This window comes from Ovis aries, chromosome 1, assembly GCF_016772045.2.
Source record: "Ovis aries strain OAR_USU_Benz2616 breed Rambouillet chromosome 1, ARS-UI_Ramb_v3.0, whole genome shotgun sequence".
NCBI classification, from domain to species: domain Eukaryota; kingdom Metazoa; phylum Chordata; class Mammalia; order Artiodactyla; family Bovidae; genus Ovis; species Ovis aries.
Genome location: NC_056054.1, coordinates 101849457 through 101877214, shown reverse-complemented (window position 1 = coordinate 101877214; position 27758 = coordinate 101849457). Strand labels below are relative to the sequence as shown.

At 41.3% G+C, this 27758-nt stretch overlaps 1 protein-coding gene across 2 annotated transcripts in view; it reads left to right on the top strand.

Annotated features, from left to right (window-relative positions):
* Positions 1-2632: 2632 nt before the first annotated feature.
* The window catches only part of THEM4 (thioesterase superfamily member 4), a 51227-nt gene continuing 26101 nt past the window's right edge, over positions 2633-27758 (top strand). For both annotated transcript variants that reach the window (XM_027975113.3, XM_060414324.1), the window contains exons 1-4: positions 2633-2788; positions 15755-15941; positions 25845-26004; positions 27017-27127. In XM_027975113.3, the coding sequence (XP_027830914.1) occupies positions 2690-2788; positions 15755-15941; positions 25845-26004; positions 27017-27127 (557 nt within the window). In that variant the 5' untranslated portion in view covers positions 2633-2689. The remainder of the gene's footprint in view (positions 2789-15754; positions 15942-25844; positions 26005-27016; positions 27128-27758) is intronic.

Below are 27758 nucleotides of genomic sequence, written 5' to 3'. Positions count from 1 at the left end.
TAAGCACAAACCCACCCGCGGTGTTAGGTGGTGCCCTGGACTGGAGCTCAGTCATGTCTCCAGAGCTAAGAGGTGACTGCATCCTTCAGGTGTTGCTACAACTTCTATTTTTGAAAAAGTCAGACTTAAAGACTTTAATAGCTCTGCTCCCTTAAAGATGTGTGTGCAGGGGTGTGTGTGGGGGGCAGGGGGGGTGGTCTCCAAGAAAAATATTCTATTCCTACAATCTTCTGTGTGCACTCCTACCCGCCTGAGGGCTTAAGTCAGCTGCCGGCAGTGCAGTGCTAAGTCTCTTCAGTTCAGTTCAGTTCAGTTCAGTCTCTCAGTCATGTCCGACTCTCTGCGACCCCATGAATCACAGCACGCCAGGCCTCCCTGTCCATCACCAACTCCCGGAATTCACTCAGACTCATGTCCATTGAGTCAGTGATGCCATCCAGCCATCTCATCCTCTGTCATCCCCTTCTCCTCCTGCCCCCAATCCCTCCCAGCATCAGAGTCTTTTCCAGTGAGTCAACTCTTCGCATGAGGTGGCCAAAGTATTGGAGTTTCAGCTTTAGCATCATTCCTTCCAAAGAAATCCCAGGGTTGATCTCCTTCAGAATGAACTGGTTGGATCTCCCTGCAGTCCAAGGGACTCTCAAGAGTCTTCTCCAACACCACAGTTCAAAAGCATCAATTCTTTGGCGCTCAGCTTTCTTCACAGTTCAACTCTCACATCCATACATGACCACTGGAAAAACCATAGCCTTGACTAGATGGACCTTAGTCGGCAAAGTAATGTCTCTGCTTTTGAACATGCTATCTAGGTTGGTCATAACTTTTCTTCCAAGGAGTAAGCTTCTCTTAATTTCATGGCTGCAGTCACCATCTGCAGTGATTTTGGAGCCCCCAAAAATAAAGTCTGACACTGTTTCTACTGTTTCCCCATCTATTTCCCATGAAGTGATGGGACCAGATGCCATGATCTTCGTTTTCTGAATGTTGAGCTTTAAGCCAACTTTTTCACTCTCCACTTTCACTTTCATCAAGAGGCTTTTTAGTTCTTCACTTTCTGCCATAAGGGTGGTGTCATCTGCATATCTGAGGTTATTGATATTTCTCCCAGCAATCTTGATTCCAGCTTGTGTTTCTTCCAGTCCAGCGTTTCTCATGATGTATTCTGCATATAAGTTAAATAAGCAGGGTGACAATATGCAGCCTTTACGTACTCCTTTTCCTATTTGAAACCAGTCTGTTGTTCCATGTCCACTTCTAACTGTTGCTTCTTGACCTGCATACAGATTTCTCAAGAGGCAGGTCAGGTGGTCTGGTATTCCCATCTCTCTCAGAATTTTCCACAGTTTATTGTGATCCACACAGTCAAAGGCTTTGGCATAGTCAATAAAGCAGAAATAGATGTTTTTCTGGAAATCTCTTGCTTTTTCCATGATCCAGCGGATGTTGGCAACTTGATCTCTGGTTCCTCTTGCCTTTTTTAAAACCAGCTTGAACATCAGGAATTCATGGTTCATGTATTGCTGAAGACTGGCTTGGAGAATTTTGAGCATTACTTTACTAGCATGTGAGATGAGTGCAATTGTGCGGTAGTTTGAGCATTCTTTGGCATTGTCTTTCTTTGAGATTGGAATGAAAACTGACCTTTTCCATTCCTGTGTCCACTGCTGAGTTTTCCAAATGTGCTGGCATATTGAGTGCAGCACTTTCACAGCATCATCTTTCAGGATTTGAAGTAGCTGAACTGGAATGTCATCACCTCCACTACCTTTGTTCGTAGTGATGCTTTCTAAGGCCCACTTGACTTCACATTCAGGATGTCTGGCTCTAGATGAGTGATCACACCATCGTGATTATCTGGGTCATGAAGATCTTTTTTTTACAATTCTGTTGTGTATTCTTGCCACCTCTTCTTAATATCTTCTGCTTCTGTTAGGTCCATGCCATTTCTGTCCTTTATCGAGCCCATCTTTGCATGAAAAGTTCCCTTGGTATCTCTAATTTTCTTGAAGAGATCTCTAGTCTTTCCCAGTCTCTTCAGTCGTGTCCAACTCTTTTGCGCCCCCATGGACTGTAGCCCACCAGGCTCCTCTGCCCATGGGATTCTTTCTCCAGGCAAGAATACTGGAGTGGGTTGCCTTGCCCTCCTTCAGGGGATCTTCCCAATCCAAGGATGGAACCTGCGTCTCACGTTTCCTGCATTGGCGGGCGGGCTCTTTACCACTAGCGCCACCAGCGGCGGGAGGGAGAACTATTAGGAAACAGCCCAGAATTTGGCCCTCTAGCAAGAGATGGGGAAAAGACCAGGGAATCCTCACCAGCAGCGCTTAGGTGCCGGGGCTTGAGGGCTGAGCCATAGCCGCGGACCCGCACATCTGGCGTCCTCGCCCTCCCCAGGCCGCGCGGCCGCTGTTGCCGCTCTCCCCTCGGTCCAGTGGCCTTCACAAGTCTTCACAGTTTCCCCAGAAAAGGTTCAGGCGCGGCAGGACGGCTAAAGGGTTTACCCGACGCGGCGCCTGCCTTCAGGCCCCTCCCTCCCACTGCCCCTCCGAGACACGTGTCCCCTCCCCCCGGCGCGCCAGGCCCCGCCCTCACCTCGCCTCAGTTAAAGAGGAAGAGCAGCGGGTGGGTAGCTGCGTGAGTCAGCTTTTACCTCAGCCGGCGCGAGCCAGCTCCCTCGCTTCTGAGAGCCATGCTGAGGAGCTGCACCGCGGGACTTCGCTCGCTCTGGGCCCTGCGCGGCCGGCGGGAAGGCGCGGCCCGGCTATCGGCGGATCTGCAACCCGCGCGGGTGAGTCCAGGTTAGCCCGGCAGCGAAAATGGGCAGAAAGATAGAACTTCTTCGTCAGGAACTTAGCCTGTGATAAAGGGTATGCTGCTGCTACTGCTGCTAAGTCACTTCAGTCGTGTCCGACTCTGTGCGACCACATAGACAGCAGCCCAGTAGGCTCCTCTCTGCCTGGGATTCTCCAGGCAAGAATACTGGAGTGGGTTGCCATTTCCTTCTCCAATGCAGGAAAGTGAAAAGTGAAAGTGAAGTCGCTCAGTCGTGCCCGACTCTTAGCCACCCCCATGGACTGCAGCCTACCAGGCTCCTCCATCCATGGGATTTTCCAGGCAAGAGTGCTGGAGTGGGGTGCCATTGCCTTCTCCGAATAAGGAGTAATGTTCAGCTGTTTATCCCTTTCCTCAGCCAACTGACCTCAGAATGAAAGCTAACATTAGCTCCAAAGGGTATCAGTATTAACAAGGTCACCGGATCTTTCAGTCTTGAAAGTCAAGCCATAAGAAACGACAGGAGGGTGACACGGTTTTGAGGCAGTGTGCAGGATGCTTGAATCGCGTCAGCAAGTCAAAGTATACCACTACCACTAATAAAGAAGGGTTATGACTTAAGGAAGGTCACGGGCTTAAGAAAACACGTGGTAGAGTTGGAATCTGAACCTAAGCAGTCTGGCAAATAACCATTACCTTATACCCTCAGGAGGATCAGTTTCCTCAGGTTTAATACCTGATACAAGATTTACATGAGATAAGGCTATGTAACAGCGGTGTCTGGTGTTCAGTTCAGTTCAGTTCAGTTCAGTCGCTCAGTCGTATCCGACTCTTTGCAACCCCATGAATCGCAGCACGCCAGGCCTCCCCGTCCATCACCAACCCCCGGAGTTCACTCAGACCCATGTCCATCGAGTCAGTGATGCCATCCAGCCATCTCATCCTCTGTCGTCCCCTTCTCCTCCTGCCCCCAATCCCTCCCAGCATCAGAGTCTTTTCCAATGAGTCACCTCTTCACATGAGGTGGCCAAAGCACTGGAGTTTCAGCTTTAGCATCATTCCTTCCAAAGAAATGTCTGGCGTTAGTATTAAATAAATATTGTTGTTGTTAAGTCTCTAAGTCCTGTGACCCCATGGACTGTAGCCCGCCAGGCTCCTCTGGCCATGGGATTTCCCAGGCAAGAATACCGGAGTGAGTTGCCATTTCCTTCTCCAGATCTTCCTTATCCAGGGATGGACCTGCATCTCCTGCATTGGCTTCTTTACCCCTGAGCCACCAGGGATGCCCTAAATAAATATTGCCTGTTGGAGAACTGTTTCCTCCTCTATGTACCCTTAGTACTTTTCCCATTGTTTTTGTTGTTCAGTCCCTGTGGTATCTGACTCTTTGGGACCCCATGGACTGTAGCACACCAGGCTTCCTTGTCCTTCACAATCTCTCTCGGTTTGCTCAGACTCATGTCCATTGACTTGATGATGCCATCCAACCATCTTGTACTCTGTTGCCCCCTTCTCCTCCTGAATCTTTCCCAGGATCAGGGTCTTTTCCAATGACTTGACTTTTGCATCAGGTGGCCAAAGTATTGCAGCTTCAGCTTCAGCTTCAGCATCAGTCCTTCTAATGACTATTCAGGGTTAATTTCCTTTAGTATTGACTGGTTTAATCTCCTTGCTGACCAAGAGACTCTCAATAAATAAATATTGCCTGTTCTTGTATCCCTATGTTTTGATTCATTGATATATTCAATTAATATTAATCAAGCACTAACAATATGCCAGACATTGGTTTCTAATGCTGTAAAGATGAATAAGAAACAACCCTTTCAGAGAGCTCAAGTCTAATTTGGGAGAAAGAAATGAAAGTGCAAAATTTTTAAATAAATGTACTATGGGAAGTACTAAGGGTCCATAGAGGAGGGAACAACTCTGTTTTGAGCATGAACTAAAAGCTGTTGAACCTTGTTTTTATTTATTTTTTCAACTTAGGCATTTAGGCATTAGTATCATAAGTCATTCCCATGTTACAGTTTGAAAACACCAATACTAAGAGAACAGAGCACTGGATTCAGATAAATTATCTTTTAGTTATTTTTAAGTTATCTTTAAGCACATGAAAACTTTAAAAACAGGTGCAGGTGGAGGAGAGGAGACTCAGCAGGCTTCCTGAAAGGACAAAGACAAGAACAATAACATTTCACTTCAGTATAGCAATCCAAGATTTATCTACTAGAAAAAATAAGATTTTCTTTCTTATCATTTTCCACTCACCAATTAATACAAATATTTGCTGCCTCTCGCCAGCTATATCTAAGGAATATCTAAAAATAATAGTTTATAAGGCTATTGACTTAATTCTAGATAATTAAATTAAATTGTACTGCTTAGATTGCCCTCTCTGAAGGAGATCAGATAGGTGAAAATAATCATTTTAGGCCCTTATAGGACACACACAAATGGATTCCATTCATGATAGTTAAAACCATTTGAACATCTCTGAAAATGTTAAGTTTAAGAATTTTGAAACAATTGCTATACAGTACTTATTATTAAGCAGTCTACTTGAATTGAATAATGAAATAATATTCACCTTGGAAGATTCAAGGTAACTAATAATAATTTACAATAAAATTAGCTTCCCCAATTATTTTAATAGTAAAAATAATAAAGACAAGTAACATATTAAAATATTCAAGTCATAGTAAACAGTGAAAAATTTCAAGATGAAGTTTTTAGCAAAAAGAAAGGAGAGGCTGGTACCTTTTTATTTATTTGTTTGTTTGTTTATTTTGGTTGCACGGGGTCTTTGCTGCTGTGCCCAGGCTTTCTTGGGGCTTTTTCCTAGTTGTAGTGAGCGGGGGCTACGCTTGGTTGCAGAGCTCATGCTTCTCATTGCAGTGGCTTCTTTTGTTGTGAAGCACAGGCTCTAGTGTGTGTAGGCTTCAGTCATTGCAGCACACAGGCTCAGTAGTTGTGGCTCCCAGGCTCTAGCATGGGCTTAGTAGTTGTGACGCACTGGCTTAGTTGCTTAGCAGCATGTGGGATCTTTCTGGACCAGGGATCAAACCCATGTCCCCTGCATTGACAGGCAGATTCTTATCCACTGTACCACCAGGGAAGTCCAAGGGTGATACTTTTAATAGAAATATTAATTAGTATTGTAATAGGATTCTAATTATATTAGCTGTAGGGAATAAGTAATAATTGATGAAATGAGGATGTTTTTATTGATATTTATTTCCTCGATTACTTAAATTTTTCACTAGAAGTCTAAAAACTTGGGGTTGAGTATACAGAAGAGCATTAAGTATGGGCCATTTATAAGAGCAAAGACATCAAAAGAGTATTTTGAAGTTGTAGGCTCATTCCTAGGCTTATGCAGAACATACTTCTCTTTTCAACTTTGGGTTGAAAAATATCTACAAGACTGGTTGGGAGCCTCCAAATAGGGCTATCCAATAGTCATGTTTCCTTCTTCTGGGCCTTTTGCCTTCTGCCAGTTCTTCTCAATTTTCTAGAGACAGGAAATGATACTTCATTCCATTTATCACAATCTTAAGGCATTCAGGATTATCTTGAATAAGTGGTTCCGTTTGTACTGTTTTACTTAAATTCTTTGTTATAAGTGGAAACCTGACTTTGACAAGAAAAAGTGAAAGTCACTCAGTTGTGTCCTACTCTTTGCAACCCCATGGACTGTACAGTCCATGGAATTCTCCAGGCCAGAATACTAGAGTGGGTAGCCTATCCCTTCCCCAGCAGATCTTCCCGACCCAGGAATAGAACTGGGGTCTCCTGCATTGCAGGCGGATTCTTTACCAGCTGAGCTACCAGGGAAGCCCATAACAAGGATGTCAGCCATAAATGGCTGGCGATTAGGTTCACCGTATTTTAACCACCAGACTGTGTGCTGTGTGCTTAGTCACTCAGTTGTGTCCGACTCTTTGCGACCCCATGGACTGTAACAGGCCAGGCTCCTCTGTCCATGGAATTCTCCAGGCAAGAATACTGGAGTGAGTTGCCATGCCCTTCTCCAAGGGGTCTTTCCAACCCAGGGATCCAACCTAGGCCTCCAGCATTGCAGGTGGATTCTTTACTGTTTGAGCCATCAGGGAAGCCTGATCCTCTGCTCTCACAGTCAGAGTGTCCTGGGTGAGGAGATGTGTAACTCGCTTGGCATCAAGTTGCAGACATTCATCAGTTTTAAACAGTTCAACAAAATGCTGATGAATAAAGTCATCTGCTGTTGCTTTCAATTCGGGACAGTCTAGACACTCTGCTAGTACACTTAAACTGAGACAGTTTGAAGCATCAGCTTGTTCTTTCAAAAAATCAACACACAAACCTCCCTGGGGTCCAGTGGTTAAGAATCTGCCTGCCAATGAAGGGGACATGGGTTTGACCCCTACTCAGGGATGATTCCACATGCCGTGGGGTAACTGAGCCCATGCTCTGGAGTCCACAAGCTACAAGTTCTGAACCCACATGCCACAACTATTGAAGCCCAAGCACCCTGGATCCCATGCTCCGCAACAAGAGAAGCCATCTAAATGAGAAGCCCTGCTTACCTCAGCTAAAGAGTAGCCCCCACTAGCTGCAACTAGAGAAAGCCCACATGTAGCAACAAAGACCCAGCACAGCCAAAAAAAGAAATCAAATTTTCTTCACAGGTTCAATCTGGTACTAGTTTGCTGCATCTAACAAAGACTGAACATTGTTGCTATTCACAGAAATTCTCATGGTATAAGCAAATTCCACAAGTTATTTGATAACCTCAGGTGCAGCATCTTTGAGTTCTGTTTCAAAGGTCTTTGATTCAAGCATGTGAGTTGTGAGCATTAAGTTTTAAAAAATTAACTGGCTGCACCAAGGACAACATCATGAGGTATCTTTCTTTCCTGGACCATAAGAATCACATCACACAATGTTTTCTTTGTATTTATGTAGCTTGTCAACAAGGTTCTGCAGTCAGTTTCTCCCAGCATGATTTCAAGATGACCCTGGGTATAAATTCCCGGGTAGACTGTAGATTCAACTATAGTTGAGTAGTGAATTTAGATCACTGTTTCTGAATGTTATTCATGATACCCATGAAGCCAGCCAGTTTGGCAAATTTCTTCTCACCGGGGACTCTGTTTAACAAATACTGAGGCTGAGAGAGAGCCGCTGCAATGCCCTGCTCCCCAATGGGCAAGCAGACCACTGTAGTAGAACAAGGCCCAACCACCCCCTCAAGCTCTCCAGAGGCAACAACATGGGCTTTACGGCATTTCCCTTAGAACCAGAGCCCAGCCAACTTACTTTTAAAGAATAAAGAGTGCAGATCCATTATTAATCCTGTGTCATCACTAACTCAGTGGACATGAACTTGAGCAAACTCCAGGAGATAGTGGAGGACAGAGGAGCCTGGCATGTTGCAGTCCATGTGGTCATAGAGTCAGACATGACTTAGTGACTGAACCACACCACCATCTTATACGTTGGAAAAGAAAAATGTCCTGTGCTAATCTCACAACAAAGATAGATTCATTTCTTTAATTATATGTTGGTGTCTGGTAGTCTATGTTGAGAATATGTAACAATATTTACGGGCTTTGTAACAGTAGTATTTACAGGCTTTACAAATCATGCCTCTTTTGGTTCAGTAACTTAATCTTAAAAGGAGATACATTAATAAGTTGTAACTTATGCCCCGCTTGAAACACACATAATCAAACATCTAGCAAGACCTTTCCCCTATTCAGGGCAACAAAAAGTAGTGATTATCCCTCATGCACAGAGTCTGTGCTGTGAATTTATAGGTGCCTTTACTTCCAAGTATCACTTAGTTCTCATCTCCTAGAACTGAAACTTTCATTATTTTTATTTCTCACAATATCATAGTGTTCATCTGTGGTCCCAAACTCAACATTCCCCAAACTAAAATTAATGGTTCTGCTCCTACTTTCCACCTCCTGACATTCACACAAACATTAACAAAAACCTCCTCTTTCCTTTCCTCTGTCCACTCCAGTCTTCAAACCACAAGTCAGGAATTATCCAAAACTCTTCTACTTGCTCTTCCCCCATGATCAGTCAGTCTCTACAACCCTTGGTCCCAATATCCTAGATATCTCTTAAATCTTTTTCATTCCTTTCTAGTTCAGTTTCTGACCATATTTCCCCTGGATCTCTACAACAGTCTTTTAACTGGTTTCCTTACCATTGCTTCTCACCTTACAATTTATCCTTTACATCAGAGGGAGCTTTCTAAAACCTCAGTTCATGTTACTGCTTTGCTTAAAACACCCCAAGGCACTCCATAATGGAAAAAAAAGTACTTTGCCACTCAGTTGGCATGTATTTTTCATGAATCTTTAAAGACTCCTTTCCTTTAAACAGCTTCATCCTAGGCAATAACACGAAATCAAAGTGTGATGCACTATTTATGTCCTTTTATAATATTCATTTAAAAATACACGTGTTATTGTTGTTCTGCCACCTAAAATTGTCTTTCCTATTGACCTTTTGAAACATTAACCTAGAAGATGAAATCTAAGCTTTCGTTAAAGCCAAAGAGCCACTATAGTGTCACCCCTCTTTTGTTTTGCCATCCCCATCTTGCTACTGTTCTCTTTGTACCTTTTAGCCATAAAGGCTGAAATCCTAGCAGTTGCGCGTATTTCTCTGCCTTTGCTTGGAGCAGCCTGCCTGTTGTTTCTTTAGTGAACTTTTCATCCTTTAGAAAACATCTATATCAGTTCTCATCTTTTTGAAGTTTTCCCTAAAAGTCACTTCTTCTGTGTCTGTATCTACTTCTGTTGTAGCATTTTTCACACTCAAGGCTACAAGCACTCGAGGACTGGGTCTAAGTCTTCTCTCTTTGTTACCTGTACCTGGCCCAGAACCAGATCATATAGTAGGGCTCAAAAAAGTTTGTTGCAGGACTTTCCTGTCAGTCCAGTGGCTAAGATTCCACACTTCCACTGCAGGGGACATAGATTCCATCCCTGGTTGGGGAACTAAGATTCCACATACCATACAGTGTGGCCCTAAAAGGGAAAAACAAAAAAAGTTTGTTACATTTAGCTGAATCCCCTCAGACTTCAAAGTTAAAATCAGACAGGAGAAACTCCTAAACTCATTCTATGAGGCCGCCATCACTCTGATACCAAAATCAGACAAAGATGCTACCAAAAGAGAAAATTACAAGCCAATATCGTTGATGAACTTTGATGCAAAAATTTTAAACAGAATTGAACAACACATTTAAAAGATCATACATCATGGTCAAGTGGGCTTTATTCCAGGGGTGCAAGGATTCTTCAGTATATACAAATCAATGTGATACATCATATTCACAGAGTAAAAGATAAAAACCATATGATCATCTCAACAGATGATGAGAAAGCTTTTGATAAAATTTAACACTCATTTATCATAAAAAAAGTATTCTCCAGAAAGTAGGCATGGAAGGAAAATATTCAACATAATAAAGGCCATATATGACAAACCCAGAGTAAACATTATTCTCAACAGTGAAACCTGAAAACATTTCCTCTAAAATCAGGAACCAGACAAGGGTGCCCACTCTTACTACTATTATTCAGCATAGTTTGGGAAGTCCTGGCTGCTTCTCAATCAGAGAAGAAAAAGAAATAAAAGAAATCCAGGTTAGAAAAAACAGAAGTAAAACTCTTATTATTTGCAGATGAAATGAGACTATACATAGAAAGGCATAAGGATGCCACCAGAAAATTACTAGAGCTAACCAATGAATATAGTAATATCGCAGGATATAAAATTAACACGCAGAAGAACTCCCTTGCATTCCTATACACTAACAATGAAAAATCAGAAAGATAAATTAAGGAAACAATCCTATTCACCATTGCAACTAAAAGAATAAAATATCTAGGAAAATCTACCTAAAGAGATAAAAGATCAGTATGCAGAAAACTAACAAACAGTGATGAAAAAAAATCAAAGATGACACAAACAGATGGAGAGATATATCATGTTCTTGGATTGGAAGATTCAATATTGTGAAAATGACTATGCTACCTGAAGCAATCTATAAATTCAATGCAGTTCTATCAAACTACCAATGATATTTTTCACAGAACTAGGAAAAATAATTTTACAATTTGTATGGAAACACAGAAGACCCTGAATAGCCAAAGTAATCCTGAGACTGAAAAATGAAACTGGAGCAATCAACCTTCCTGACTTCAAACTATACAACAAAACTACATCAGGACAGTATGGCATTGGAACAAAAACAAATATAGACCGATGGAACAAGATAGAAAGCCCAGAAATGAATCCACCCACCTATAGACACCTTATCTTTGACAAAGGAGGCAAGAATATACAATTGAGAAAGGACAATATCTTCAATAAGTGGTGCCGGGAAAACTGGACAGCTACATGTAAAACACTGAAATTAAAATACTTCCTAACACCATACACAAAAATAAATTCAAAAGGAATTAAAGACCTATATGTAAGACTAGAAACTATAAAACTCTTAGAGGAAAGCATAGGCAGAACACTGTCTGACACAAATCACAGCAAGATCCTCTATGACCCACCTCCTAGAGTAATGGAAATAAAAACAAAAATAAATGGGACCTACTTAAAAGCTTTTGCACCGTGAAGGAAACTATAAACAAGGTGAAAAGACAGCCCTCAGAATGGAAGAAAACAATGGCAAATGAAACAACTGACAAAGGATTAATCTCTAAAATATATAAACAACTATTGCAGCTCCATACCAGAAAAACAAACAGTCCAATCAAAAAGTGGGCAGAAGACCTGAAGAGATATTTTTCTAAAGAAGACATACAAATGGCTAATAAACATGTGAAAAGATGCTCAACATTGCTCATTATTGAAGAAATGCAAATCAAAATTACAATGAGGTGTCACCTTTCACTGGTCAGAATGGCCATCAAAAAAAAATCTACAAACAGTAAATGCTAGAGAGGGTATAGAGAAAAGGAACCCTCTTGCACTGTTGATGGAATGTGAATTGATACAGACACTATGGAGAACAGTATGGAGGTTCCCTAAAAAAACTAGGAATAAAACTACCATATGACCCAGCAATCAGGCATATACCCTGAAGAAAACCATAACTGAAAAAGACACATGTACCCTAATGTTCACTGCAGCACCATTTACAATATCAGGACATGGAAGCAACCTTGGTGTCCATCAACAGATGAATGGATAAAGAAGCTGTGGTACATGTAACAATGGAATATTTCTTAGCTATAAAAAGGAATGTATTTGAGTCAGTTCTAATGAGGTAGATGAACCTAGAGCCTATTATACAGAGTGAAGTAAGTCAGAAAGAGAAAAATATGTAATAACACATATAGATGGAATCTAGAAAGATGGTACTGATGAATCTATTTGCAGGGCAGCCAAGGAGACACAGACATAAAGAACAAACTTGTGGACGCAGTAGAGAAAGGAGAGGATGAGACAAATTGAGAATAACATTGCAACATATACATTATCATATGTAAAATAGATAGTGAGAATTTGCTCTAAGATTCACGGAGCTTGAATCCATGCTCTGTGACAACCTAGAGGGATGGGATGGAGTGGGAAGTAGAAGGGAGGTTCAAGAGAGAGGGAACATATGTATACGTATGGCTGATTCATGTTGATCTGGGGCAGAAACCACAATATTATAAAGTAATTATCCTCCAATTAAAAATAAATATTTTAAAAAGTCAGGTGGAAGAGCCCAGGATCAAGGGAGTCATTCTAATTCCTAAAAGTCTTCTATTATCTCTATTGCACTGGTCCATAAAAGGATGCTAGAACTGATCAAACCTAGAGTTTCCTATTTTGAAGGAAAACTATAGATGAGGTAAACCCAAATTCACAACTCCAAAGCTTACACATGCTATTCTATCTCTCAGTTGAAAAGTATTGGTCAATACACACTAATTTATGACTAATTGTGTCTGTTATGTTACTTCCAGAATTTATGTACTTTAAAAACTACACAATTGGAACTAAATTCTAAGGAAATAATCCAAAGTAGAGAAAATACCATATTCATAATGTTCCAATGGTCCTTTTCATTTAAAGTAGCAAAACACTGGAAACAATTTACATGTACAATTTAAATGGTTGAGTAAAGTGTAGTATATCATTTTAAAGGACTATTTTTCTGCTGTTGAAAATGGTGATAACAGATTAAGGACATGAGAAAGTCAACACCAAAGCATTTTAAGTGATGAGGTAAAAGAAAAATTATATTTCTTACTGCGATTACAAGTATACTAAGAAAAGTTACAAAAACTTGGAGGAAATATATCAAAATTTTACCATTAGTTATATTAGTATGAAGAGATAATACATGGGTTAAAGTTCTTTTTGTTTGTTTTCCTTTTCTTTCCTTACCAAAATTTTTGAGCTGAAAACCATAGGAAAAAAAAAAAAAAGGTACAAGTATTGGGCAAGGGAGTGGAGTAGTCTCAGTCTTACTCATATTTCCCCTCAAGAAGTCAAGACTTTTTATAGCTAGGAAGTTTTTAGTTCCGTAGAGTTCTTAAGACAGGCTCCCTAAATTCTTACCATTTGATTAAGACCCAACCCTGAGGTCAACAGAAGCCTATTTGCCTGGTTATTCCATCACAGTAAGTATACCTCCCTGTACACTGGGTGTAGTCCGAGTGTTGTAGATACTTTGAATCTGAATGACTTGATAAGGATGACTGGAAGTAGAATACTACAGAGGTGATAGCTTCTGCAATCTTAATGTTCTAGGACTTCTGCACGAGTCACAATAACTGATTTTCCTTTGTGGTGCCTGTGGACATTTGCTTTGTTCAGCTCCCTAGGCGACACTTTGTCCCTCATCCACCAGGGCCCCTGTACCTTTCCACCTGCTGTGTGGGCACTGGTGTGGTTCAGTTCAGTTCAGTTCAGTTCAGTCGCTCAGTCGTGTCTGACTCTTTGTGACCCCATGAATCACAGCATGCCAGGCCTCCCTGTCCATCACCGTCTCCCGGAGTTCACTCAGACTCATGTCCATCGAGTCCGTGATGCTGTCCAGCTATCTCATCCTCTGTCGTCCCCTTCTCCTCCTGCCCCCAATCTCTCCCAGCATCAGAGTCTTTTCCAATGAGTCAACTCTTCACATGAGGTGTCCAAAGTACTGGAGCTTCAGCTTTAGCATCATTCCTTCCAAAGAAATTCCAGGGTTGATCCCCTTCAGAATGGACTGGTTGGGTCTCCTTGCAGTCCACGGGACTCTCAAGAGTCTTCTCCAACACCACAGTTCAAAAGCATCAATTCTTCGGCGCTCAGCCTTCTTCACAGTCCAACTCTCACATCCATATATGACCACTGGAAAAACCATAGCCTTGACTAGACGGACCTTAGTCGGCAAAGTAATGTCTCTGCTTTTGAATATACTATCTAGGTTGGTCATAACTTTTCTTCCAAGGAGTATGCGTCTTTTAATTTCATGGCTGCAATCACCATCTGCAGTGATTTTGGAGTCCAAAAAAATAAAGTCTGACACTGTCTCTACTGTTTCCCCATCTATTTCCCATGAAGTGATGGGACCAGATGCCATGATCTTCGTTTTCTGAATGTTGAGCTTTAAGCCAACTTTTTCACTCTCCTCTTTCACTTTCATCAAGAGGCTTTTAGCTCCTCTTCACTTTCTGCCATAAGGGTGGTGTCAGCAGTGCTGAATGCTACAGGGAAATAGCAGTCGTGGAAGCTGCGGTTATTGTGATGCCAAGAACTTTTCTCCTCCAACCTCCTCCTCCTCTTTCTTTGTGTTGTCTTTCTGTTCTCTTTCTGAAAGAACATTTAGCTCTTTCACCGACTTTGTTGCATAGTTCAGAAACCTGGGATTAGCTCTGGTATTTTTCCCCTTCCCTCACTCTCCTGTATCCAATTAGTCACCAACTGTGCTTCATGTACTCATAATTTTTCTGAGTTACTCCAGTAGCTTCCAGACAAGGCCCTCTCATTCCAATCTTGAAATCACTCTCACTATCTTTCGTATTATGACCAAATCTGATCTTGTCACTCCCTTGTTTAAAATCCCACCAAGTGCACTGCAGATACAATTCAAACCAGTCTCACAGTCAGGCCCTTGCTCCTCCCCTTGTACTGAAACAATGCCAAACTTGCTTGAGGCCTTGTTTCTTTTGTTTATTTACTTATTTGTTGACTGCACTGTTCTTGGCAGCACATAGGGCTTCTCTTAGTTCTAGCGCACTATTGCAGGGCTTCTCATTGCAGTCCACTATCATAGTTGCCCCTCGGCATGTAGGTTCTTAGTTCCCCAACCATGGATCAAACCAAGTCCCCTGCATTAGAAGGTAGACTCTTAACCACTGGACACCAGGTAAGTCCTGAGCCCTTAGTTTCATCATCTGTAAAATGGGGGTATAATTAGTACATACTTCATATGGTTGTTGTAAGGCCCCTCAAAACTGTTTCATGTCTCCTTGCCTTTGCACACAATATTCCTTTGCCTACAATATTCTATCTGGCTGATTTCTGCTTGTCTAATTGAATCTAGTGAAGATTCAAGTCAAAGGACCCCCTCCCTGATTACACAATCTGAGATGAATACCTCTCCCCTGTGCTCTGGCTTCCTGTGTGTTTCCCACTGGTAGCACCTTTTACATAGAGAAAAGTTGTCTGACCTTCATCTTTCTTTATCACCAATTTCTGGCTCACCTGTGCTTCATTAAGGTTTGAGAAAAAGAAGGGGCTCTGCAGACCTGGACTTAATACCAACTCTGCCACTAGCTAGTTAGATGACTTTGAGCAAATCATTTATCCTCTCAGTCTCCCATTTCTCCTAAGGAGGGAGGACCAGGTGATGCTAGAAATTTGTTTCCACTTCAAAATAATAAGCTTTAGGGAAGAGGAAAAGCAATAAGATAGTCTTAGAAAATAGAATATGTTATGAAATAGGATGTACCTTCCTTTACTCTCCTTTTTCTCCTTTTAGAGGTTGTTTTCTACTGAGAAAGCCGTTCATAAGGACTGGGCTCTCCCCAACCCCAGCTGGAGCAAGGACTTAAAACTCCTTTTTGACCAGTTTATGAAGAAATGTGAAGATGGCTCCTGGGAACGTTTGCCTTCATGTAAACATACATGTACTTATAAGAGTGAAGACTTCAAGACCTATTTCCTTGGTAGGAACAACTACTCTCCCATAACAGAATACTTAAATATCAACTATAAAACTAAGAACAGATAGAAGCACTAGTTATTACTTGAAAAAGGAAGGAGAAAAGTGCTATATGGTTGCTATATTCTCCAGTTTTATAGGCCAGAAATCTCAATAAATTTTGCAGATTGTGGGAGAGCATAAAGTCTATTGCCATTAGCAAGACTACCCCCACCATGGCATCATCATCAACATTAGCAGGAAGGGGCCCCAGAAAGCCTCCACCCTCCCACATTCTCATCACCTTTCTGTCTTGAGGCTGTCATCACTAAGCTTAATTTAATATTTATCCCAATATGTGGCTCTGTCCCCCTAGGAAGCTAAGAACACTCAAGTCACCCCCTCATCTCACAGACTCTAAACTCCCAAGGCAGACCACCCCACCTCCAACATACACACATTGCACTTCCTGTCTGTGTGTGTTTTAATTAATAGATTTTTTTTTTTTTTTTTTAGTAGTAGTTTCAGGTCTATTGGGCTTCCCTGGTGGCTCAGCGGTTAAAGCGTCTGCCTGGAATGTGGGAGACCTGGGTTCAATCCGTGGGTCGGGAAGATCCCCTGGAGAAGGAAATGGCAACCCACTCCAGTACTCTTGCATGGAGAATCCCATGGACGGAGGAGCCTGGTAGGCTACAGTCCATGGGGTCGCAAAGAGTCGGACACGACTGACCAACTTCACTTTCACTTTCTTTCACTTTCAGGTCTATAGTGAAAAAAGTGGAAAGTGCAGAGTTCTCAAATATCCCTTACTTCCCCCTGCCAGGTTCCCATTTATTAATATCTTGTGATAGTAAAGTATGTTTGTTATGATGATGAGACTGTATTGGTAACATGAACTTAAGCCCATAGTTTACATCAGGGCTCATTCTTTGTGTAATACTTTATGAAGTTTGACAAATGTATAATGACATGTATCATACTGAATAGTTCCACTGCCTTAAAAATTCACTGTGTTCCTTCTGTTCATTTCTCCTTCCTCCCTCCAAACCCTAGGTGACCACTGATCTTTTCACTCTCTCCATGATTTTGCCTCTTCCAAAACACATACAGTATGTAGTCTTTTCAGATTATTTTCTTTCACTTAATAATATGCATTTTTAGGGTATATATTTATTTTTTACATAGTACTTATCTCCATAAGACAATGCTTTGTGTTTTAACGGTTTCTCTCTCACCACTAGAGTGTTTGCTTTATAAGGGCAGAGATTTTGTGTGTGTTTTATTCCCCACTATATCTCCAGTGCTTAGAATAGTACCCGGTACATAGTAAGTGCCTTATACATGCTTGTAGGAAGAAGAGAAATAAGAAGGGAGGGAGGAAACACACACCAGGGAACCTGCTTAAGATGCTGTACTTGGTTTTTTGTTTCTTTTTTTACCTAACATCTCTGCCCTTCTGGAGTAATGAGAGACAAATCACTAAGTAATGAAAACAAAGTAAATCAGATGGTAATACATGCTGTGAAAAAAATAGATTCACTTTATTTTCTTTTAATTTAAATTTTATTTTTTTGCATTACAATACTGTATTGGTTTTGCCATACATTGACATGAATCCACCACAGGTGTACATGAGTTCCAACCCTGAACCCCCCCTCCCACCACCCTCCCCATATCATCTCTCTGGGTCATCCTAGTGTAGATGCACTTTAATAACAACAAAAGAGATTCCTCATACAGGAATTGGGAGGAACAATGTACAGCACCTTTTCTACCCATTGCTTTTTTTTTTTTTTTTAAAGGAAATTTATTAGCACATATACCTCCTGTATACCTGGGAGATAGCCAGGGGAAAGTAGTGAGTAACTCCCCTAGATGGTCTAAGCCACTGGGTTAAATACCATTTCAACTAAAGACAAAAGAAAAGGGTTGGGGATAGGAGGCAGTATGGGGAGATTACCAGGAAAAGATGTAAGTTGTTGCTTTCTCCCTTGAAAAGATTCTCTTGTGATACAGAGTTTTCCATCTCTTACTGATACAGAGATGGAGATTTCCTTTATATGTAAATTTCTGAGGTTATTGATATTTCTTCCTTGCAAAAAGTTAACGTCAGTTGTTTTGTAATAGAAAACAGGTTGGGAGCTTCCCTGGTGGCTCAGTTGGTAAAGAATCTGCCTCCAATGTGGGAGACCTGGGTTTGATCCCTGGGTTGGAAAGATTCCTTGGAGAAGGGAAATCTATACATTCCAGTATTCTGGCCTGGAGAATATCATGGATTGTATAGTCCAGTTCAGTTTAGTTCAGTCGCTCAGTCATGTCCGACTCTTTGTGACCTCATGGGTTGCAGCACACCAGGCCTCCCTGTCCATCACCAACTCCCAGAGTTTACCCAAACTCATGTCCATTGAGTCGGTGATGCCATCCAACCATCTCATCCTCTTTCATCTCCTTCTCCTGCCTTCAATCTTTCTGAGCCTCAGGGTCATTTCAAAAGAGTTAACTCTTTTCATCAGGTGGCCAAAGTACTGGAGTTTCAGCTTCAAGATCAGTCTTTCCAATTCAGGACTGATTTCCTTTAGGATGGACTGGTTGGATCTCCTTGCAGTCCAAGGGACGCTCAAGAGTCTTCTCCAACACCACAATTCAAAAACATCAATTCTTCAGCGCTCAGCTTTCTTTACAGTCCATCTCTCATATGCATACATGACTAGTGGAAAAACCATAGGCTTGACTAGATGGACCTTTGTTGGCAAAGTAATGTCTCTGCTTTTTAATAATGCTGTCTAGGTTGGTCATAACTTTTCTTCCAAGGAGTAAGTGTCTTTTAATTTCATGGCTGCAGTCACCATCTGCACTGATTTTGGAGCCCCCAAATAAAGTCTGACACTGTTCCCATTGTTTCTCCATCTATTTGCTATGAAGTGATGGGACCAGATGCCATGATCTTTGTTTTCTGAATGTTGAGCTTTAAGCCAACTTTTTCACTCTCCTCTTTCGCTTTCATTAAGAGACTCTTTAGTTCTTCTTCGCTTTCTGCCATAAGTGTGGAATCATCTGCATATCTGAGGTTATTGATATTTCTCTCGGCAATCTTGATTCCAGCTTATGCTTCATCCAGCCCAATGTTTCTCATGACGTACTCTGCATATAAGTTAAATAAGCAGCGTGACAATATAGAGCCTTGATGTACTCCTTTTCCTATTTGGTACCAGTCTGTTGTTCCATGTCCAGTTCTAACTGTTGCTTCTTGACCTGCAAACAGATTTCTCAGGAGTCAGGTCAGGTCTGGTATCCCCATCTCTTTCAGAATTTTCCACTGTTTATTGTGATCCACACAGTCAAAGGCTTTGGCATAGTCAATAAAGCAGAAATAGATGTTTTTCTGGAACTCTCTTGCTTTTTCCATGATCCAGTGGATGTTGGCAATTTGATCTCTGGTTCCTCTGCCTTTTCTAAATCCAGCTTGAACATCTGGAAGTTCAGGGTTCGTGTACTGCTGAAGCCTGGCTTGGAGAATTTTGAGCACTACTTTGCTAGCGTGTGAGATAAGTGCAATTGTCCAGTAGTTTGAGCATTCTTTGGCATTGCTTTTCTTTGGGATTGGGATGAAAACTGACCTTTTCCAGTCCTGTGGCCACTGCTGAGTTTTCTAAATTTACTGGCATAAATTGAGTACAGCACTTTCACAGCATCATCTTTTAGGATTTCAAAAAGCTCAACTGGAATTCCATCATCTCCACTAGCTTTTTTCGTAGTGATACTTCCTAAGGCCCACTTCACTTTCATTCCAGGATGTCTGACCCTAGTTGGGTGATCATACCATCGTGATGATCTGGGTTGTGAAGATCTTTTTTGTATAGTTCTGTGTATTCTTACCACCTCTTCTTAACATTTCTGCTTCTGTTATGTCCATACCATTTATTTCCTTTACTGTGCTCGTCTTTGCATGAAAAGTTCTCTTGGTATCTCTAATTTTCTTGAAGAGATCTCTACTCTTTCCCATCCTATTGTTTTCCTCTATTTCTTTGCATTGACCACAGAGGAAGGCTTTCTTATCTCTCCTTGCTATTCTTTGGAACTCTGCATTCAAATGGTATACCCTTTTCAACAGGGTATACCTTTTCTCCTTTGCCTTTCGCTTCCCTTCTTTTCATAGCTATTTGTAAGGCCTCCTCAGACAACCATTTGCCTTTTTGCATTTCTTTTTCTTGGGGATGGTCTTGATCACTGCCTCATGTACAATGTCACGAACCTCCGTCCATAGTTCTTCAGGCACACTGTCTATCAGATCTAGTCCCTTGAATCTATTTGTCACTTCCACTGTATAATCGTAAGGGATTTCATTTAGGTCATACCTGAATGATCTAGTGGTTTTCCCTACTTTCTTCAATTTAAGTCTGAATTTGGCAATAAGGAGCTCATAATCTGAGCCACAGTCAGCTCCTGGTCTTGTTTTTGCTGACTGTATAGAGCTTCTTCATCTTTGGCTGCAAAGAATATAATCAGTGTGATTTCAGTATTGACCATCTGGTGATGTCCATGTGTAGAGTCTTCTCTTGTGTTGTTGGAAGGTGTTTGCTATGACCAGTGTGTTCTCTTGGCAAAACTCTATTAGCCTTTGTCCTGCTTCATTCTATACTCCAAGGCCAAATTTGCCTGTTACTCCAGATGTTTCTTTTCTTTCTACTTCTGCATTCCAGTCCTGTATAATGAAAAGGACATCTTTTTTGGGTGTTAGTTCTAGAAGGTCTTGTAGCTCTTCATAGAACTGTTCAGCTTCTGCTTCTTCAATATTACTGTTTGGGGCATAGACTTGGATTACTGTGATATCAAATGGTTTGCCGTGGAAATGAACAGAGAGATCATTCTGTCGTTTTTGAGATTGCATCCAAGTATTGCATTCTGGACTCTTTTGTTTACTATGATGGTTAGTCCATTTCTTCTAAGGGATTCTTGCCCACAGTAGTAGATATAATGGTCATCTGAGTTAAATTCACCCATTACAGTCCATTTTAGTTTGCTGATTCCTAAAATGTCGATGTTCACTCTTACCATCTCCTGTTTGACCACTTCCAATTTGCCTTGATTCATAACCCTAACATTCCAGGTTCCTATGCGATATTGCTGTTTACAGCATCGGACTCTACCTCCATCACCAGTCACATCCACGACTGGGTGTGGTTTTTGCTTTGGCTCCATCTGTTCATTCTTTCTGGAGTTATTTCTCCACTGATCTCCAGTAGCATATTGGGTATATGTGTGTGTGTGTGTGTGTGTATGTATATATATATATATATATATATATATATATGCCTAAAATGTATACATTCTTTATTTTTAGAGTCAGCCTTTTTGGTTTCTTACTTGCAACACCCTTTGTATGTTCATTCAGCATCTGTTGAGGATCTGTGCTCTACAAAGCGTATTCCTGAAACAAGCCTTAGTGCACAGATAGGGCTCCTGACTTCATGAAGTTTTTACAAATATTTCTCATTTTATTCATTACCTTTCAATCATGTAAATGTATCTTTAGGGAGGTATTTGGGGATTGTGATGTTCTGGGGTTGTTTTCTTTTTTCTTTTGGCCATGTTGTGCAACTTGCTGTATCTTAGTTTCCCAACCAGGATTAGCACCCATGCCGCCTGCAGTGGGAACAGAGAGCCCAAACCACTGGGCAGCCAGGGACTTCCCATGATGCTTGTTTGTTTGTTTCAGGACCCCAAGTAGGCCCTTAATGTTGCCTGGCCATTGTATTTCATTTTCCCCTTGTCTCCTCACTCTCCTGCTCTCCTGGATGACTGTTTCCTACCTTCTTTTTCTCAAGCCTTACTCTTAGCTGCTCTTGTCTCCTGTTTCATAGAATCAAAGCAATCAGAAGACAATTTCCAAACAACCCCTGCTTCTTCCCTGTATCTGTGCCTGATGTTCTGCTTTGTCCTGTGGTGAGTGAAGTAGCCATACTCCAATGAGAGGTCAAGCTGTCGATGTGTGCACCATATCCCTTTGGCCTACTTAAGGACATCCCTTCTCTGCTACATCTTTCTCATTAGCGTGCAGACATGCCGCATCTCAGTTTCTTTCTTCCTAGTCTCTCTTAAACCCTCTCCAGGCAGACTCTCACTCACACCACTCCATCAGAACTACTGTCACCCATGACCTTCGTGTTGCTAACACCAGTGACCTCACTTAGCTTTTGGCACAGCTGACGACTCTTTTCTCCTTGAATGTGGCTTTCAAGACGCCACATTCTTCTATTTCACTGCCTCTTGCCTTTTAGTTTCTTTTGCCAGTTCCTCCTTGTCCTCAAACTTGGTGTTAGGATGCCCCATGTCTCCAACCTTAGTACTCCTTGCTTCACTATACTCTGTTGATAATCTCATTCAGTCACATGGCTTTAGAGGCCATCCAAAAGATAGCTTCCTAATCTAATGGTTGAAATTTAGTGAGTGGGTTCAAATTTTGCTTCCACAATTTAAAGCTGGGTTACCTTGGGCAAGTTACTTTACCTTTCCTTGCCTCAGTTTCCTCATGGCATTTGCTGAGTACTTCAGTATTTGCTGAAGGAATGAAACAAAAATAAAACCACCTTTACCAATAAAAATGGTAATTTAAAGTTTCTTTATAGAACTACCAGTATAGAGAGAAATAAGAATTAACTGTTTTACAAATGAGGGGGAAATTTAGCAGTTTGTAGTACTAATTCCATTCTAACTATTGAACACCTCACACAGTTAATTGAATATACTTAACCAGTGCAGTTTGGCTTCTATGCTAATAGCTCTACTTCAATTTCTTCACTTAAGCCACTAGCAACCTAATTGTCAAATTTGATGGACATTTTTCAGTCCTTACTGTGCTCAATCTAGCTATTAATTTCATTCTCCTTGAAATGTTTTGTCTGTTGGCTTTCACAAACTTCTCTGAGCAATTTTCCCTTTCTCCTTCTATCCACTCCGTAAATATCAGTGGTTTCCGGGGGTCAGTTCCCACATGTTTCTGCTCATCCTTTCATCCAACCTAACTACCCTCTCTTGCCTGAAACTTGACCCTCTCAGACTAGGGAGGAGTTTGAGGTCCTCTCTTCTACCCACACTTGCTTTCAAATCATTACTTCCTCTGCTTCTTAGAAAACCCCCATTCCTTTTGAGGTTTATACCTTCTGACTTTATCACCCTCAGCTTCCTCTTCTTGTAGCTGTCATCCAACCTCTCCCTCATATGTTGAGCATTTCAGCGCCTGGTTAACTGTCTTCCTCTCTACCTAGTTCCATACACCATTCTCGGCAACCCAGCATCCACATCATGGCTACTCGCTTTATTTACCTCCTCAGAAACTTTCTTTTGCACAGCCCCAGCAACACACTCCCATAGACATCTTGAGCCTTTTCGTCTTCAGAAAATGCACAACCTCCAAATTCACACATTTAGACATCCTTTTTTTGACTACAACCTTTTTCCTACCAGCTTACTTGTGCAAACGCCCTACAGAAAAAATTATTTGGCCTCATTAAGACTGTCATCTCATCAAGTCCTCTACTTTCTCACTATCTCCATAGCCCTCTTTTATCTGAACTTCTTTAGCGTACTTGTATGGGATAACCCCAGCCCTGGATGAATCCAGCCATCTGCCACCACTTACTCGCACAAGCCCTCACATAGCTGGAGAAAATCACCCCTTGACTCAGAAAATTTTGGTGGTTGTGATTTGATAGTGTTTCTGTGATCTTCTCACTCATCTTTTTTTTTTTAATATGCTCTCTTTTTTTAATTTTTATTTATTTATTCAGTTTTGGTTATGCTGGGTCTTCGTTGCTGTGTGTGCTTTTCTCTAGTTGAGGTGTGGGCTTTTCTCTAGTTGCAGCAAGCAGGGGCTACTCTTTGTTGCAGTACGCAGGCTTCTCTTGTTGCAGAGCACGAGCTCCATGGCCCACAGGGTTCACTAGTTGCAGAGTGTGGGCTCTAGATCACAGGCTTAGGTGGCACACGGGCTTAGTTGCTCCTTGGCATGTGGGATCTTCCCCAGCAGGGGTCACACCTGTGTGCCCTGCATTGGCAGGTGGATTCTTTTACCAGTGAGCCACCAGGGAAGCCCCTCACTCATCTTTCTTATCGGCCTCCTTTCATCCCGCTGGCAGAGATTCTGAATGCAAATTTTTATCATGTTACTCCTCTGCTACCTTCAGTGTTATCTCATGTATTAAAAGACCGGTTCTTCTCAGATTTTAACATGAATATGAAGCAGCTGGGAATCTTGTTAAACTGTAGGTTCAGCTTCAGTAGGTCAGGAATAGAGCCCAAGAGCCTGCATTTCTAACAGACTCTCCCACCATCTTTTTTTTTTTCCCCTTTTTTATGAGGTAACCTCAATGTTTAGTAACCTAGACCAGAAGTTTTGAAATCCTAAGTCAAAAATTAGAAAGACTTGAGTACTTGGGCCATCTCATGCGAAGAGTTGACTCATTGGAAAAGACTCTGATGCTGGGGGGGATTGGGGGCAGGAGGAGAAGGGGACGACAGAGGATGAGATGGCTGGATGGCATCACTGACTTGATGGACGTGAGTCTGAGTGAACTCCAGGAGTTGGTGATGGACAGGGAGGCCTGGCGTGCTGCGATTCATGGGGTCGCAAAGAGTCGGACACGACTGAGCGACTGAACCGAACCGAACAGATGCTTATCTTATCCTGAAGTCCCAGAATGTCAGAGTTGAAACAAACGTTAGGGGTCATTTAGATTTATCTACTTGCTGTATGGATAAAGTATGGAGAAAGGAGCAAATTCTAGGCCAAAGCTAAGTCACAAAAAATTTTCTGACTCCCAGGACAAGACTCTTTCTACTGTGCCATGAGACTGATTATCAATTTTAAGTTTCTTTGGCTCTTTAAATCATTCAATTTGTCAACAACTGCTAGAATGAACATAGTGTGTGCCTATGTGCCAGTTGTTGAGCACATGGAGTCCAAAAGACAGGGTGTCTGCCACCAAATGCTCAAGGCATAAATAACAGGCATCCTTTCTTGTCTTCCCCACTTCTCCCAGATCTTCTCATCTCATATCCTTTTCCAAGTTTGTAAATGTAAATCTTGCAGCAATAAAGGAAACAACATTATACATAGCAAATCATGATGAGCTGTAAAAGAAAGCTGAGAGTTTGGGGAATTAAATCTTAAAATGGATATGAAAGAAAAAATATGCCCTTCCCTCAGAGCAGTAGTTTTTAGTCTTTATTTTGAAGTTACCTACATTTTGACTCACAACCCAGAGCACACAACTTGTGCACAGTTGTGTAACTGAGAAAACATATCTAAATGAGTACACTAGTATTTATCCAGGATATATGTGAAGCATGAGGATTTTTTTTTTTAAGTTTCTTTTTAAAGTCTTACAACCCACTAACTTGATTTCATGAACCATAATTGTTCTGACCCTGAGTTTCAGACTCAAGCATCATAATCACATTGAATATTGGGTTGAACTGGCTCAGTTTCTGATTCAGTATGATATCTATCTTCTGCTCAGGTTAAACTCATGTCTGCAAGGAATACTTCTCTACTATTACATTCCTCACTTTCTTTAAATCCCATTTAAACTGCACTTATTTGCAGAAGGATTTCTGTCTGTATTTTATTATATTATTCCATATTCCCTTCACATTTATGTACTGTATTTCCTGATTGCCATGTGTTAGTACTTTGTTTTGATTTCATTTATTTTTTACTGTGTCCCCACTTAGACCAATTCCACAGGAGCAAATATCCTGTATTCTGTTTCTTTGGAACTCTCCCATCCCCTTCGATTTTGCACCTGGCTGGCATTTTAATCAATCATCCGCTGACTGGTGATTCTCGCAGGGAACAGATATTTGCCTCTGACATGGTGTTTTTCTCATACCTGTTTCTCATGTGTGCATCCATCTGGTTGCCCTGCAGACCCACAGCTTGTGGAAGGAGAAGGATTATCACAGGCCCAGCTCTTCACCAGAGGCTTTGAGGACGGCCTGGGCTTTGAATATGTGATATTCAATAATAATGATGAGAAAAGGACAGTTTGCTTGTTTCAAGGAGGTCCTTATCTGCAAGGAATACCTGGGTAAGAATGATAGCCTAGAAATGTGGATCTAAGAGAGTATCTTACAGTAACACCTTGTATCAATGGACTACAATAAAGGCATTCAAGTGGTAATATAGACATATACATATATTTACTGACATGGATATATATATATATATATATATATAGAGAGAGAGAGAGAGATGTAAATTATTGAATGACAAAAGCATAGGACATAGTGCAAGCATATAATTTTAGAGAGTATCATTAACATGTTAATAATGGTTTGTCATTAGATGGCCTTATAGGCTTCCCTGAAGGTGGCTCAGCAGTAAAGAATCCACCTGCAATGCAAGTGATATGGGCTTGATCCCTGGGTCAGGAAGATCCCCTGGAAGAGGGCATGGCAACCCACTCTAGTATTCTTGTCTGGAGAATCCCAGGGATAGAGGAGCCTAGTGGGCTACAGTCCATGGAGTCACAAAGAGTCAGACACGACTGAGTGACTTAGCACACTTTCATCTAGATATATGCCCAAGAGTGGGATTGCTGGATCATATGGTAACTCTATTTTTAGTTTTCTAAGGATCCTCCATACTGTTCTCCTCAGTGGCTGTACCAACTTGCATTCCCCCCAACAGTATAGGAGAGTTCCCTTCTTTGACCTAGCAACAGCAGCAGATGGCCTTATAATCTTTAGTTTCTTTTTCTTCTGTTTGTCTGCATTTCCTAAATTTTTAAACAATGATATATATAGTTAGTTTGATAAAAACATAAATTTCCTAAATTGCATTTTAGCTTTTTGCTTACTTGTGACCTGATTATTATTAGGTTCTAGCTTTGTTACAAATACTACAGTATTATGCTATGAACAAAACAAAGGTGTGAAGAACATGAACATAATTTGATATTTAGTACCTTGAACATGAACTATTAAATAAGTGGAACTTTCAGAAATAAATTATATTGGATGCTTGGATAATTTTTGTCTCTGAAAGGGCTGTTCTCAGAACTTCTGAATACCTTTCTCGTTTCCTCCTGTTGTACCTAGATTCCTTCATGGAGGTGCCATAGCAACAATGATAGATGTTGCTTTTGGTTCGTGTGCAGCTATATCAGGAGGAGCTGTCATGACTGCAAATCTCAACATCAATTTTAAAAGGTAAATTCATGGGTATTCTTTACTTCTTAGGTGTCATAAGTTGGATTCCCCAGCAGCAGACCCTGAGAAAAGGATTTCTATGCAAGAAAGAAAGTACTCCGAGAGGAAACTAGCTAGGGCATGGGAGAAGGACAGGCAAGGAAGTCACCCAAAGTTAGGCTCTCAGTCCTGCAAAGGGTAGCTTCATCCTGAACATGCAAAGAATTCCAGAGTGAAATGTGTACCTCGGGATTGTCCCTACCTCAGGCAAGGGAGCTGGAGTCTTCATATTTTCTCACACATTCATCATAAGAAAAGAACTACCCTGGGACCATAAATTCCCAAGTACTTCTTGCTCACAGTCTTTGAGCAGAGCAGGCTCTCAGAAAAGTATCCAAAAAGCAAAGGGAAAAAAGGATTGGAAAGAATCTGAGTGAAGCACGAAATACCACTACATAACAAAACATAAGTTTTACATAACATTACACAAAGAAATAAAAGGGCAGCAAGAAAAGTTTGGTATCCATCAAAAACAAAGCTCAGCATGATCTTAATTCTTCAATTATGCAGCTATACCTCTACAGTTAATCAAATATTATGGATATTGGCATAAGCATAGAGAAGGGGCAGAACAGAGTTTAAAAACAGAGGT